At 37.5% G+C, this 14,784-nt stretch overlaps 1 protein-coding gene across 10 annotated transcripts in view; it reads right to left on the bottom strand.

Moving 5' to 3' along the window:
* Nucleotides 1–14,784, bottom strand: part of CEP170 (centrosomal protein 170) — a 131,783-nt gene that overhangs the window by 50,526 nt on the left and 66,473 nt on the right. For 7 of the 10 annotated variants that reach the window (XM_023216170.1, XM_023216172.1, XM_023216173.1 and 4 more), the window contains exons 9-10: nucleotides 13,198–13,361; nucleotides 12,718–13,011 (exon numbers count right to left, since the gene is read on the bottom strand). In XM_023216170.1, coding sequence (XP_023071938.1) covers nucleotides 12,718–13,011; nucleotides 13,198–13,361 — 458 coding nt within the window. The remainder of the gene's footprint in view (nucleotides 1–12,717; nucleotides 13,012–13,197; nucleotides 13,362–14,784) is intronic. The other 3 variants (XM_023216178.1, XM_023216179.1, XM_023216180.1) reach the window with 1 other exon arrangement.

Genomic DNA, 14,784 nt, shown 5'->3' with positions numbered 1-14,784 from the left:
TACAATGGCCTGATCTTGGCTCACCGCAAACTCCGCCTCCAGGGTTCAAGCAATTCTCCTGCCCCAGCCTCCCAAGTAGCTGGGATTACAGGCATGCGCCACCACACCTGGCTAATTTTGTATTTTTAGTAAAGACAAGGTTTTTCCATGTTGGTCAAGCTGGTCTCAAACTCCCAACCTCAGGTGATCCGCCCATCTCGGCCTCCCAAACTGCTGGGATTATAGGCGTGAACCAATGCGCCTGGCTGAAAGTAACTATCCTTTTTTTAACATTTAGCAAATGTCCTGTTTGATTAAAAAAAAAAGAAATATTCAAGACACATTTTACTTGTTAAAAGATGTAATACGCCGGGCGTGGTGGCACACATCTGTAATCCCAGCATATTGGGAGGCTGAGGTGAGCAGATCACTTGAGGTCAGGAGTTCCAGACCAGCCTGGCCAACACGGTGAAACCTTGTTTCTACTAAAAATACAACAATTAGCTGGGCGTAGTGCCATGTGCCTGTAGTCCCAGCTACTTGGGAGGCTGAGGCAAGAAAATAGCTTGAACCCAGGAGGCGGAGGTTACAGTGAGCTGAGATCAGGCCAATGCATTCCAGCCTGGGTGAAAAAGTGAGACCCTGTTTAAAAAAACAAAAAAAGATTTAATAATGTTGTTAAACACTACAATAATGCAAAGAGTTAGGAAAAAGAGTATCTCTTCCGTTTCTTTTCAGCTTCTTTGCTCTATTATTTTTGTGACACCTGTTGGAAAACTATGAACATGTGGCTCATTTTATCTGTTCCTTCCCCATCAAATGTTTACCATTTACATATCTGAGTTACAGTTACACATATAATTTTCTAAGATGCCATTTTATTATATAATTGCAACATAGTGGATAGCATAATTTTCAAACTGTATTTGCCTAACAATCACTTAAAGACCTTTGTTTGAAATGTAGATTCCAGACTTATTCAAGATTAACTGTTTCAAAAAGCAAGTTGTCAATGTCCAACACTTTTGAAAAGTTCTAAATACAAAGACAAACAATGGCGTGCTTTTCTTTTATGGGCAGGACCTGAGTCTTACTCATTTCCTGGCACATAATAGGCCCTGGATGTCGCAGAACAGATTGGAAAAATTTTAGGCATATAAATTTTAACATGCTGTTCTGCTATTAAATCTCCACTTTGTTCCCAATTTTTATTCTTTATAGTTATTTTTTGTGGCTCTGATTATTACAATCTAGAAAAATATCATGTGTTTGAATGAGCAATTTGCAGACAGGATCTTTAGGATATAACCAGAGAGCCTTCATTTTCTATAAGGAGAAACTACCTCAGGCTCAACTATTTTCTGACATGAAGTTTTAATGGTCTTATAGTACAGCTATCTGATAAGCTCTGAAGTTCACTTTTAGTGAAACAGATATCAGACTTTCTCATTCATTAAAACTTGAAAATTTTACCACTAGATGGCCTTATTACTTAATATTTAATTCTAACATAACTATAATTGTCAAGAATTATGATTTAATATTCCTTAAACTCCTCAATATTTAAATTATCTTTGCTTTAGGAGCAAATCATATATTATTTTAAATCAAATATGAATTTTAATACATGGAAGCACAGTGTACACAAGGGAAAAAACAAAAACTGCTTAGTTTTGCTTAACATTAGGGTGAAGTTTAACAGCAGTGAAAAAACCAGAGCATAACCTGTGTCCTCTACCTTTATCCCCTCCACGTGCACAGAAAGCAAATTATAGCTATTCAAGTTATTTCTGTCCGTCTTTAAAAATGTTAATCATTCCTAACTCAAGTCATTGAAGTCCAATTTTACTGGTTTATTTCCTTATTTTATAATTACTAACAAAGATCTAACTCAAGTTTGAAAGTAAAAATAACCACACAAGTACTTGCATTTTGGCATCTCTTTGACATGTAATTTAGAAATTACCTTGAGTGATTTTCTGATTAATATTTAATTCTAATTGACACTAAAAACTTGATTTCCTCAAACATCTAAGTACCAGCAGTTTCAAATAAAATACCATGAACCTCTCTAAATCACTTCTGACACCACTTTGAAATGACAACAAAAAACACACACACAACTAATCCTGTGAGGAAGCAGAGCTAAAGTTAGACAGAAAATACTTGGATGACGCTCAACAGATTCCTTTTAAAACATATAGAGACAGCTATACATACATTATTAAGTAACAATTATTTCTTCTCCAAACTAAGTGGTAGGGCCTGACCTACTATGGTGTGGGGAAAGAAGCCTTCAAGTTTCACATCTGTTTTGATAATGTTTTGAAAAATTAATGATAGCAATGACTACCAGTTCAGATTGAAATCCGTATCTATTTGTTTCTTCATCTAAGAAGAAAAACATCCACTTGTGACAACTTTTATGTGAAAACAAAGATATAAAGTTTATACTGTCTATATACTTAAAGTTAGTGTACTTCTCACACTTAGATACCTACAATCTGAAAAAAAGGGCTGACAATTGTACAAAACTTGAGAGCTCCTCAAAACCAAGACCAAGGATGCTAGGTTTTCTCACTTTCCATTCTAGATTCTGGTCCTAGGTGATTTCACTGTCATTCCACCTGCTGGAAGGGGCTCAAAGGAATTTTTTTTTTTTTTTTTTTTTTGAGATGGAGTCTCGCTCTGTTGTCCAGGCTGGAGTGCAGTGGTGCGATCTCGCCTCACTGCAAGCTCCATCTCCTGGGTTCACGCCAGTTTCCCAAGTAGCTGGGGCTACAGGCGCCCGCCACCACGTCCAGCTAATTTTTTGTATTTTTAGTAGAGACAGGGTTTCACTGTGTTAGCCGGGATGGTCTCGATCTCTGACCTCATGATCCGCCTGCCTCAGCCTCCCAAAGTGCTGGGATTACAGGTGTGAGCCATGATGCCCAGCCTCAAAGGTATTTCAGACACAGTGTCTCAGCTCTAGGCTCATGATTCTCTTCTCTGGTCTGGTCTCAATCAAAATCCCAAATATGTGATAGTACAAAATCCAAGTCTTTCATTCAGCTAGGAACTTCTGTAGACTAGAAGTCCACAGTGGGGAAGGAGATGAGATATCTAATATTTATGCTTGCACCCCAAGTTTGTCAGTTTCTAATTCTTCCAGAGTAGGATCAAAGGAAGGCAGAATAGGACAGGAGTAGAAAACTTCTTTGTGAACTTGCACTTGCCCGCAGAGCTGTCTGGGCCTGGCAGACGTTTACAGACAACTCTTTCGTACTGGGGGTAGGAGTGGCTTTCACATGTTCTCTCCTACAGTTCCCCTGATCTGAGTAGATACATCTCTATTTGTGGAATGAGCCGTGACCCCTCCCCCATGGCCTCTAGGTTTGGGGTAAGAAGGCAGTCCCTCCCTATCCCACTCCAACAATCATGAAATAATCTTTTCTTCTGAATACATTTGTATATTTGGTATTTCACATCTAAAGCTCAGTGGCTACTGTAAACAATTTTAACAACCTGTTACTGAGGAATGGCACTTACTCTCCGCAGGCTACTCAGCCAGCCACTGCAGGGGATTACAAAATCTAGATGACGTCTTTGCTTTTGAGGAGCTTAGGTTTAATAAAGGAGCTTATAAAAAGAAGAGGATGCCACCTGAAAGAACCATGCAGGAATATTCTGTAATTAAAACCAAATACCCGTAAGAACCAAACTAGATTTTTAGATTTTAGTTTTAAGTTTAAAGAGACTAAACATTCTCTAGATAACAAACTCGTACAATACAAACCAAACCTATGAAAAGTTGGATTCTGATTTTTTTCACTAGCATATTATGATCATAGTCATTATTATTTAAAAGCTCAATCTGTGCAAAGGAAGTCCACAGTGTCCAATTCTGAAATCAGAATGGTGAGGATGTGGGATACAGGGTCAACTTTCGTGGGGATACATATCCTACCTACTGAATATTTGCAGAGAGGTCAAAATTTACATTTAGTAACATCAGATACAGAAAGCTTGCTGATTGTGACAGAAAACAGAGATCATTGTGAACGAAGAGAAGTGCCATGGGGTAAGATGTAGGCATAGAAATATAGTAATACAACATAGAGCAAAATAATTCAATAGCAATAGTGCTAATTTATTAGCCTAAAAAATATCCAAATCAGTTGGAATTCAGAATTCATCTTCCCACAGAAATGAGAAATATAATGGCAGATTAAATACCTCACTTCTACAGTCTTATTTTAAAGTAACAACAGAGTAATAGTATTGCATTAGTGTATCAGTCACATCAAGGTGTCCAAGTAGAAATGGAGTCAAGTTTCAACCTCAGATAACCAGAACATCTTTCTCCTCAATGAGCCAATGAGCAAAGACTTGCCGGGTAAGGAGAGCAGGGTCTCTGTTAGATCAAACCAACAGTAGAGGTTCCCATGGCCCATAAAACTAATTTGAGATATAATTACTTTAAGAATTATGCAGAATTCTAGCCACTAGTGTCAAAGAACTAAATCAGGATGATTTAAGAGGAGAATTTATTTTTGTAACTGACCATGAAAACCTAATTTTACTTTTAAAAAGAAGAATCCCTTAAAATTCAATGGAATAAATTATTCTGAATATTAAACACTGTGATTTTTATCACATATTTGTAATCAACTTTTAAATTTAAAATTCAGACAGAATTATTAGAAGAACACAGAAAGGGAGTCAGGAGAGACATTTTATCGTTTATCCCGGTACACAAATAAATATATGTACGTACACATTCATAGCAGTGTTACAACAGCCAAAGGAAGAAGCAACACAATTACCCATCTGCGGATGAATGGATGAAGAAAATGTGGTTTATGCGCACAGTAAGATATTTATTCAGCCATAAAAAGGAATGAGCAGGGCGTGGTGGCTCACGCCTCACTTTGGGAGGTCGAGGCGGGTGGATCACCTGAGGTCAGGAGTTTGAGACCAGCCTGGCCAACATGGCGAAACCCCCTCTCTACTAAAAATACAAAAATTAGCCGGGCATGGTGGCACATGCCTGCAGTCCCAGCTACTAGCGGGGCTGAGACAGGAGAATCGCTTGAACCCAGGAGGTAGAGGTTACAGTGAGCCGAGATCACGCCACTGCACTCTAGCCTGGGCGGCAGAGCGAGACCCTGTCTCAAAAAAAAAAAAAAAAAAAAAAGAATGAAGAGCTGATACAGGTTACAACACATGTGAACCTTGAAAACATTATTCCAGGTGAAAGTAGTCGGTCACAAAAGGCCACATATAGCATGATTCCATTTATATAAAATGTCCAGAATAAGCAAATCCATAGAGACAAAAAGTAGATTAGTGGGTACCAGGAGGCCGGGAGAGGAAGGAATGGGAAAAGGCTGCTTAATGATGATGAGATTTTGTTTTGCAGTGATGAAAATGCCCTGAAATTAAGATAGTGCTGATGGTTGCACGACCTTGTGAATGTACTAAAAGCCACTGAATTGTACACTTTAAATGGCTAAAACAGTCAATTTTATATTATGTGAATTTTATCTCATATTTTCTTTAAATGGGACTCTTTTTTTTGGGGGGGGGGGGTAGGGTCTCGCTCTGTTGCCCAGGCTGGCGTGCAGTGGTGCGATCTCAGCTCACTGCAACCTCCACCTCCCGGGTTCAAGGGATTCTCCTGCCTCAGCCTCCCGAGTAGCGGGGATTACAGGCTCATGCCAGATGCCCTATTTTTTTTGTATTTTTAGTACAGATGGGGTTTCACCGTGTTAGCCAGGATGGTCTTGATCTCCTGACCTTGTGATCTGCCTGCCTCGGCCTCCCAAAGTGCTGGGATTACAGGCGTGAGCCACCGCGCCTAGCCTCTATCTTCTTCCTTTGCTCCTCTGCCTGGGTGAAAACATGTTCTTAAATCTTTGTCTTCCCTCTTAATCTAACTTGTGTCCTTGATTCTCCCCATTCCTTAGAAGTCTTACATACATAATCTCTTCCCTCCCATCCCTTCCTACATCTTTCTCAATTTGCTCTTTATTTAATATCTTCAAATTATACTTAGATCTCATCTAATGCCTCTAAAATTAAAATGTCCAATTTCTCTCCTCTTTATGGTTCATTCCCTTGTCATGCATTTCCTCTTATAGTCTCTACAAGCTGGCTGTTCATCAATAATCATATTTCCCTTTCCTTGCCAAGCAGATTTGCCAGCTAAAAGCTGCCAGGTAGGTATTGCTAGGAACTCAAAGGTAAGTCTAGTCTTTTTATCACAGCATCTCCCCAAAATTTATACATTTCTTTTTCTTCTAAGACTATCTATCCATCCATCCATCCATCCATCCATCCATCCATCCATCCATCCATCCATCCATCTTTGCAGCTTTCATACTTAATATTACAAAGCTAAGTTTATAATACATAGAAGGTTTTAAACTATGTATTTTAACAAGTTATTTTGGAATCAAGATATAAACTAGTTTCAGAATATAAAAATGCAGAAAAATTTCTTTGTGGGGGCCTGGTTGGATTTAATCAATCTATAAGTTCATTGAAATAAATTGGCCAATATACAATGAATCATATACAAATGCTAACAAATGAAAAAGCAGGTCACAAATTTTTCTTTCTCATTCATTCACATTCAAAGGATATTTACTGAGTGTCTATTACATGCCAGACACTGTTCTAGACACAAGGGATACAGATGTGAACAAGACAAATAACATCATCTTCGAGTGGACAAACAGAAAATAAACCAGATGGAAGTGAGTTCTATAAAGAAAACAGAACACGGTTATCTGATGGAGAGATATAAGAAGTGAATGATGGAGCTACTTTAAATAGAGTGGTGAGTAAAAGCCACGTCAAAGTGAATTATGAGATGAGTATAGAGTTTCCATTTTACAAGACAAAAAATTACAGAGATGGATGGTGGTGATGGTTGTGCAACATCATAAATGTATTTAATGACACTAAACTCTACACTTAAAAATTGTTAAGATGATAAATTTCATGTTATATATATTTTCCACAATAAAAAGATGGAAGGAATAAATAAAATGAATTATGAGAAGCTAGGCATGCCAAAAACACAAGGAAGAATTTATTAGATTGAGGGCACAGTAAGTGGAAAGTTCCTCAAAGAGGAAAATAAATAGAATTTCCTACAATAAGAGAAAGGAAAATGAGGGCAAACCTATTATGTTAGGCCTGTGACTGAATAAAAGGTGAGGGTTCCCTCGTGAAGCTTTGGAAATTAACATCGCAGGAGAGGGTTTCTTATACCTAGGAAGGAGGCGGCAGAGGTGAAGAAGGGTTGAGGAGAACTGATTAGAGAAACCAAAAGTAAACTCTCCTGGTAGAAATTAAAAAGGAAAAGCTCTCAATATAGAAAAAATTGCTCAGTCAAAAATAAAAATGCTGACTCTTTTATCAAAGTCTTCTCCTATTGTCCAAGGCTCTTATTTGATCTTCTACTCCTTGAGTTCCCATGCACATCTAATTTTCTATTTGAGTGGACTTTGGACATCCTGCCTTCCTCTGAGCTCTATGTAGCACTGTCTACATAGATTTTGATTCTAGTTTATCATCATTTCCCTGGCTCTTACTGGGATCTCATCTTAAATCTTGCTGTGACTTTCAGGGTTTGGAATATTTTCCCAGGGTCCGGGGTCCTCAGCACCGACTTTCTTGAGCTGTTTGACTCACTTCTGTAAATGTTCTTCCTCCTGTGTTTCTAGTTTTGTTACAGGTCTCCTGGCTCTAGATTCTTCCCTACCAACTGTTGCCTATAGAACCAGCAGTGACCAGGCCCTATGAGGGAAGAAAAGACGCTAATAAGAGGCTTTGTGGGGGAGATATATTGATACAATGAACAAAAATCAAAACTCAGGGCAAGAAAAGTATCTGGCAGAGTTGTCTATGGTATGATATTTATGAGAAGAAATATTTCTTTTAAGAGGATAGTTCCTCAAGCCCTCCACAATGATCAAGATTTTTTCTTGTTCATTTAACGTTTAGCTTTCTGTTCTTACCGCAAGTTTCTCCTATTTAGCTTAGGAGGCTAGGAAGTAACCCTGACAAGGTCCTCCTCTTGCCTCAGTGGTTACCTCTTTTGATGCAAGAGTGGAGAGAAGAAACTGGTACTGTGATGCGAAGGTAGTTATCAGAGCAGCCAAAGGAGAGAGGGTTGGGAGAGGTATTACTACTATGAGAGATAAATGCCTTTAGGCAGTCAACAGCACTTTCTTATAGTGTATTTCCATGTAAACTTAGATGTACAATTTAAGAGGTCTTTATCAATATCAGGTATTTGTGTTAACATTTTAAAGGTGAATTTGATGACATGCATAAAATAAGGTGATCTATTGACAGAAACAGCCCCAAAATACAAACCCAAATGCTGTAATCTCATAACCTGGGGACAGAAAAAGAGGGTAGCTCACTATCTTTTAACTACTACCAGCGCAGAAAAATAAGGAGACAGCAGTTTAACTTGGTCATCTCTTTAAAGAAATCCTATTTTAATGTAACGCAACCCTTCCCAAGGTAAGATGCAAATACATGGTTTGCTTATCTTCTTTAGACCAAGAATGACAATGTATTTTGGAGAAAAACTGAAAAGGCATATTCTGTGTTCATCATAGTTAACATCATTGTATCATGTGATACTGTTGCTTACTGGCTTCTCTTCACTCTGCTTTTGATTCCAAGGTGCTACATGTTCCTTTGGTTTTCTCTTATTCCTGTTTGATACTTTCCAGTTTCCTTTGTTCACTTTTCTCCTTTGTCCATCAATGTTGGTGTTGCTGAGATTCTCATACTTTAGTTCCTCTCACCCTACACATTTTCTCTGATTGATCTCATCTCTTATTTTGTATTCAATTACGGCTATGGTTTGGATGTGGTTTGTCCGCGCCAAAACTCACGTAGAAGTTTAACTGAAAGTGTGACAGTGTTGGGAGGTGAGGCCTAGTGGGAGGTGTTTGTGTCAAAGAGGCAGATCTCTCATGAACATATTAATGCTGTCTTGTGAGTTCCTGTTCTCATGCGAATGGATTTGTTCCCTTCATAGTAGACTGTTATAAAGTGAGGCAGCCCCTCTTGTTTTGCCTTTTTGCGTATGTCCACTTCCCCTCTGACTTTCTCTACCATGTTTTGACCCAGCATGTAGCCCTTAACATAAGCCAGCCATATGTGTAGCTATGCTCTAGAATTTTCCAGCCTGTAGAATTGTGAGCTAAATAAACCTCTTTTCTTTATAAGCTACCCAGTTTCAGATATAGTAACACAAAACATACTAAGACAGCTGCCCTCTATTGTCTAATAATCCTCAGATTCCAAGATCTGGGCTATTTTTAGCCCAGACCTCTTACCTAAGATCTAGACATTAGCTGATTGACTACTGGACATGACAGCAGCTTTTAGATTGCCTTCTGTGCTTCTGGCATTTCCAGTGTTCAATCCATACTTCACATTTCTGACAGTGACTTGACCATATCATTGCCCTACTTAAATGTTTTCAATGGTTCCCCACTGCCTTCGGCATTAAAGTCCTTAGTATGATATGTAAGGAACTTCAATATCAAGTCCAATCTCATCTCTTCAAAAGTAACGTGGTCCTCTGAACAAGTCATGTGTGCTCCTGTGCTTTGGAATAGGCTGTTCCATATTTCCGGAAAACTCTACCTAGCATGCCTGTTACGGGATTAATTACGTATGTTTCACCACTAGCTCAGTTGGCAATATTTATTGAGGACATTTTATATGCTGGCACTAGGTTCCTACAGTGATGGAGTTTACATTTGTTTGTGTCTCTCTCCAATGGGAGTGGGGAGGCAAATGAATAAACAGTGAACTAGTGAAGCAGTAATAAAGCTTATGATTAAAATGAAACAAGTGGCTGACAGTGACTACTTTTTTTTTTTTTTCACTGGATGACTAAAGACTTCTCTAAGGAAGGAATGTTCTCTGAGGAAGACCTGAGATCTCTCGGAAGCTACTGGTAGCTTTCCTCCAACAACGTTATTTTTAAAGTCTTGGTTTTCGTCTGTGTGTATCTATTCCAGTACACAGTCATTTCATGAGGGAAAGAGCTCACTCTTTTCATTATGAATCACCCTCTCCTAGACACAAAGCCTGGCACATAGTTAATGGTGAATTAAAGTTGCTAAATAAACAAATCAATGAAATAGAACACATCTCAAATGATGACGTGAAAAAGAAGAGTTAGATCACATGAACGTTTCCAGGACAAAAGAACATTTAAATTCAGACAAAGAACAGCTGATGGCCCCAACTTCTATCCCACACACCCAGACTTCAGAATGGAGAAACTGGATGACAACACTCGTCCAAGCAACTTGGTATGGTGCCTGCATCTACTCCTATCCTCCCAAAGAACTTTTTCTGCCTTCCTTCTGGCTATTGTTGGTCTTTGTTTTCTTCATACCCACAGGTTACTTCATCTAACTCAGACATATGATTCTGGTTCTATGCTTTTGTTTTCCCAGAGCCTGACTTTAATTAGCCCGAATTTGGCTTTGAGCTTTTGGATTCAAGCTAATGGAATCTTAGCTCTTTTTATTTGGTAGTCACAAGATAATGTAGTGAGCTTTGTTCTTCCCAGCAATATGGTCTCAGCTTCATTTTCTGGTTTATACAAACTAAGAAAGTCTTTTCTATGTTTCTATGTTCTATACAAAACTATGTACCTGGGCACCTACTATCGTTACTCCTTTAAATGACTCCTGCTCTAAAGCCTTGGGTTTCTCTATCCATAGTGAGACCATATAATTTGCTGTCAAAATGGTCTCTGAGAATAAAAAATGATGCTTATGACAATTGTAGGCAACAGGTGTAAACCAGGTTTTGTGGCCACCCTCTCTATCCAGCAGTTTCCAAAGAGTTTCATTTGCTTACAGTGACTTCTTTCTTGGCTTTCTGCTATCCTGGTCAAGCTAGCCCCTCACACTGTCACTTCCCCTGTGGTTTTATATTTGACTCTTTCAGTGCTGAAAGAACATTCTGGGATTTGTTAATACTCGATGTAGAGATTCAAATGTGGAAACTCCTAATAACAGTAATGATAAAGTAACACTTATAAAGTAATATAATAAGATAGGTATTGTGATAAGCCTTTTATGTTTTATTGAATTCTTTTTATAATCTAGTGATACCTCTTCTGTTTCAGAGATAAAAGAAATTGAGGCTTAAAGAGGTTACTTTACCCAAGGGCACACACTACCACATGCAAAGTTTATATTTAATCCCAGATCTGTCTGCTTACAAGTGTTCATGTTCTTAAATTGCATACTCTCTCTCTCTTTTTCTATCTATATATATAATCCTTCACTGCAAAATAATCTTTTAATGGGAAAACATCAGCCATTATGATCAGTTATTAAGAAACATTAGATGTTTCTTATACACTATACTTTTCTTATTAACAACTATAATATTGCTCACCTATTTCCCAGACAATGGGTCTCCAAAAGTTCGGAGTTGAGCAGCCCAGTGGTAAACTTTAAGCATGTACTCCACAATAAATGTATGCTTAGAAATTATACATACTCTTTTACAGTATAGTAAGAGATTTTATACACTATGGGATACAACCCAAAATAAAAATTTTAAATATGAAAATAAAAGTAAACATAAGTTCTAATATTTTTCCTGCATCCCAAAGGGTTATCTTATCTTGCCCTCCTCCCTGAGAGGCCATTCCAGAAACTTATCATCTAAATAAGTGCATCTCAAATGTTAATGTGTAGGTTAGTCAACTGGAGATCTCATTTCTAACGTAGATTTTGACTTGGTATATATAGGATGGGCCTGAGAAACTGCATTTCTAACAAGCTTCCAAGTAATATTTATGCTGCTAACCCATGGAGCAGATTTGAGTAACAAGAATTCAAACAAAAGATTAATGTTAAGCCAAACGGATACTGCTATTTTTCAAGAGGTAATATCAGGTTGGTGCAAAAGTCACTGCGGTTTCTGCCATTGAAAGTGATGGCAAAAACCGCAGTGACTTTTGCAACTACCTTGATAGCTGATTCTAAAGTCAACCTTTCATGACCATTGGCAAAACTGAGAAAAATTACTTTTTAAACCATGCAACAATCCTTATACATGCTAACCAGCAATACCAAAGAACATACTTGAAATGTAGATAACCATCATGACTGGGCATATACTTGGTTAAACCAGTAAACTAAATCATAAACAACTGATTTTGTTTTCATATACTTCTATCACCAGTGACAGCAGTGAATACAAATTAAGAAAAAATACAGATGAAGAACAAAGCTAAAATATGTATTTTCATCTGCTTCCAACATGAAATCAGTAGGCGGGAAATCTGTGGTTAACTATCATTGGCTAATATCTCCATTCATGTTAATGGAGTTACAGCAATGTTTGTTGGTTGGTTGCTTCTTTTTATTTTTCAAATAAATGCAAAGCAAGAATGTCCAAAGCATAATATTTTTAAAACCTATCTTTAATTTACACAAATTTAAAAGGTCCAAACCTTTTAAATGTACAGAGCTTTATGTATGAAACTCAGGCAAATGCAGAGTATCAGCAAATAAAATCACAAAGCATGCTGGTCTGTTAGTCTTGCAGTTCCCTAACAAAACCCTAAAATTCACAAACCACCGACTGCATGACAACATCTCACGCTGACTCTCCAATAATTTCCACCAGTCAAATACACCACACGACGACTAAGATCACACTCAAATTTCAGTTATTTACCTTGTCAATCATTTTTCTTGCTTCCACTTCCTCACTGTTGGGATTCTCTAACTCAATGGTATAAGTACCCTTGTCACTTTGGTCATCATCATTATCCTTTTCAGAAGTAGCAGAAGTTGCTTGATTTTTAAACATTTTATCCATCTCCTGGCTTGGTCTGTGCCCAAGACTCCCTGAACTTCTTAACAATGCAGTTTGTAGGAAGGGTATTGACACCGATGGCTCCTCTGATTTCTGTTTTAACAATTTCCCATGTGGAACACCATGCCCCCCTCCGTGATGCGCAGAGCTAGTCTGTAAAGACAAAGAAACCACTTTGGCATCTGCTGTTGGAGATTTTGCTTTCTCAAGTTTTGTATGTGGTGGTGAATATGTAGTTTCCTGACACAAGATTCCCGCACTTTGAGTAAAAGAATATGACCTTCTTTTTCTGGGATTGTCTTCATCAAAGAATGCAATCATAAAAGCAGTTTGACTTACAACAGCTTGGTCTTGATGCTTTTCAGTAGCCTGGACCTTCTGTAGCTTTTTGTGTTCTGAATGGTGGCGTCTTAAGTGTTCCTCAAGAGTTGCACGTTTGCTACAGCGCCTGTGAGCCCCAGCATTCTCTGAATCACTCTGCGTACCATCATCATGTTTATTTCCTGGATACAAAAAGAAACCACACAATAGAGAAGGAAAAAATCTCATGTAGAAATTTAGAAGCATATACAAAAGTGCTATTTGTTTTGCTCCCCTCCTCCTTTTCAATCCAAAGTCATATGTTCTCTTCAGTAACAGGCTCTGCAAACTTGCTCAATTGCAATGGTTACATTCAAATTTTATCAACTAACAATGAGGTCCTTTATAAATGACTGAATAGGATCGCCTTTCTTTCTGCAAATTTTAACTTTATAATGTTTCATCAATGTCTTAATAGATAATCGATGCTCTATTTCTGTGATATTTGTATTCCTAACATCAATAAACATTAATTCTGCCTTCAAATTATACACACTATTAGCAATAAAAAATTTGACTCTAGCATTAGAGATGAAAAAAGACAAGAAAAAGGGTAATGTCACTGAAATGCTTACTGTTACACAGGAAATGAGAACACAAGTATCGTAAAAATGTGATGAATCTTAAGCTTCACTGATGTTCAATACTTTCAGAAGCTCAACATATTTTTTCCTTTTTATTAAAAAGATTCAAATTTGTAGTCCCCAATAATTATTGCACAATTTTTTCCAAATATCTTTCCAGTTACGAGAATTTTTGAAAACTACATTTGCATTAGAAACTCCAGTGGCTTCAAAGAGTTAAATAAAGCATGCTGAGAGGTCTATCAATGCAAAGGGTCATCTATGAAATCTCCACCTAGACCTAAGGACCCACTGGGCAAACAGCATGGTGCTAAATATTACCAGATATCTTCCCCATGAAGCATATCAGGTTAGAATATATTTGAATTTTGAAAGATCACCTCTTTAAAAAAGGTTGTTCTATTTTAGAGCAAGTAAAAGCCACTAAATAGTTAGCCTTCACGGTTCTGTTAGGTTTTGGATGTGATGACACAAAAATTAATTTTTTTCTGATTTAAAATTCTCATTACCTAAATAATAAGTATATGATAAAAATAATCAAATGATACTGTATTATTATAGCACAAAATTATTAGAAAGTCAAGAGTTATTCTATGCATGTTTTAAATGGAATCACAAATCAGAGCTGAAATTAATTTTAAGCTTCTTTAGCTATAAATGAATTTAGTCAACAAGATACATTCTAATGCTTCCAGGACTAAATCTGATTTTTAAATTTACCTGGGCTACAAATTTTAATGTGAACACCCACTGAATAATATGGTTCCAAACAAAATAATGATCAGACTTGAAAGACCTGGGGGGTGGGAGAAGCAAACAACCTATGTCTAGGGAAAAAGTTGAGTATTAATGTTTCTAGGTTGTTCCTGATGAATTTAGAGATTACTAACTGGTCCCAATGATTTAGCACAGAAGCACTAGTTATAAAAATGTGGTGCATAAAAGGAATGAGAAGACACAGAAGGGAGAACTGCAGAACACA

This window comes from Piliocolobus tephrosceles, chromosome 1 (genome assembly GCF_002776525.5).
Source record: "Piliocolobus tephrosceles isolate RC106 chromosome 1, ASM277652v3, whole genome shotgun sequence".
NCBI lineage: Eukaryota > Metazoa > Chordata > Mammalia > Primates > Cercopithecidae > Piliocolobus > Piliocolobus tephrosceles.
Note: the sequence above shows the minus strand (reverse complement) of the source record. Positions and strands in the feature narration are given on the sequence as shown.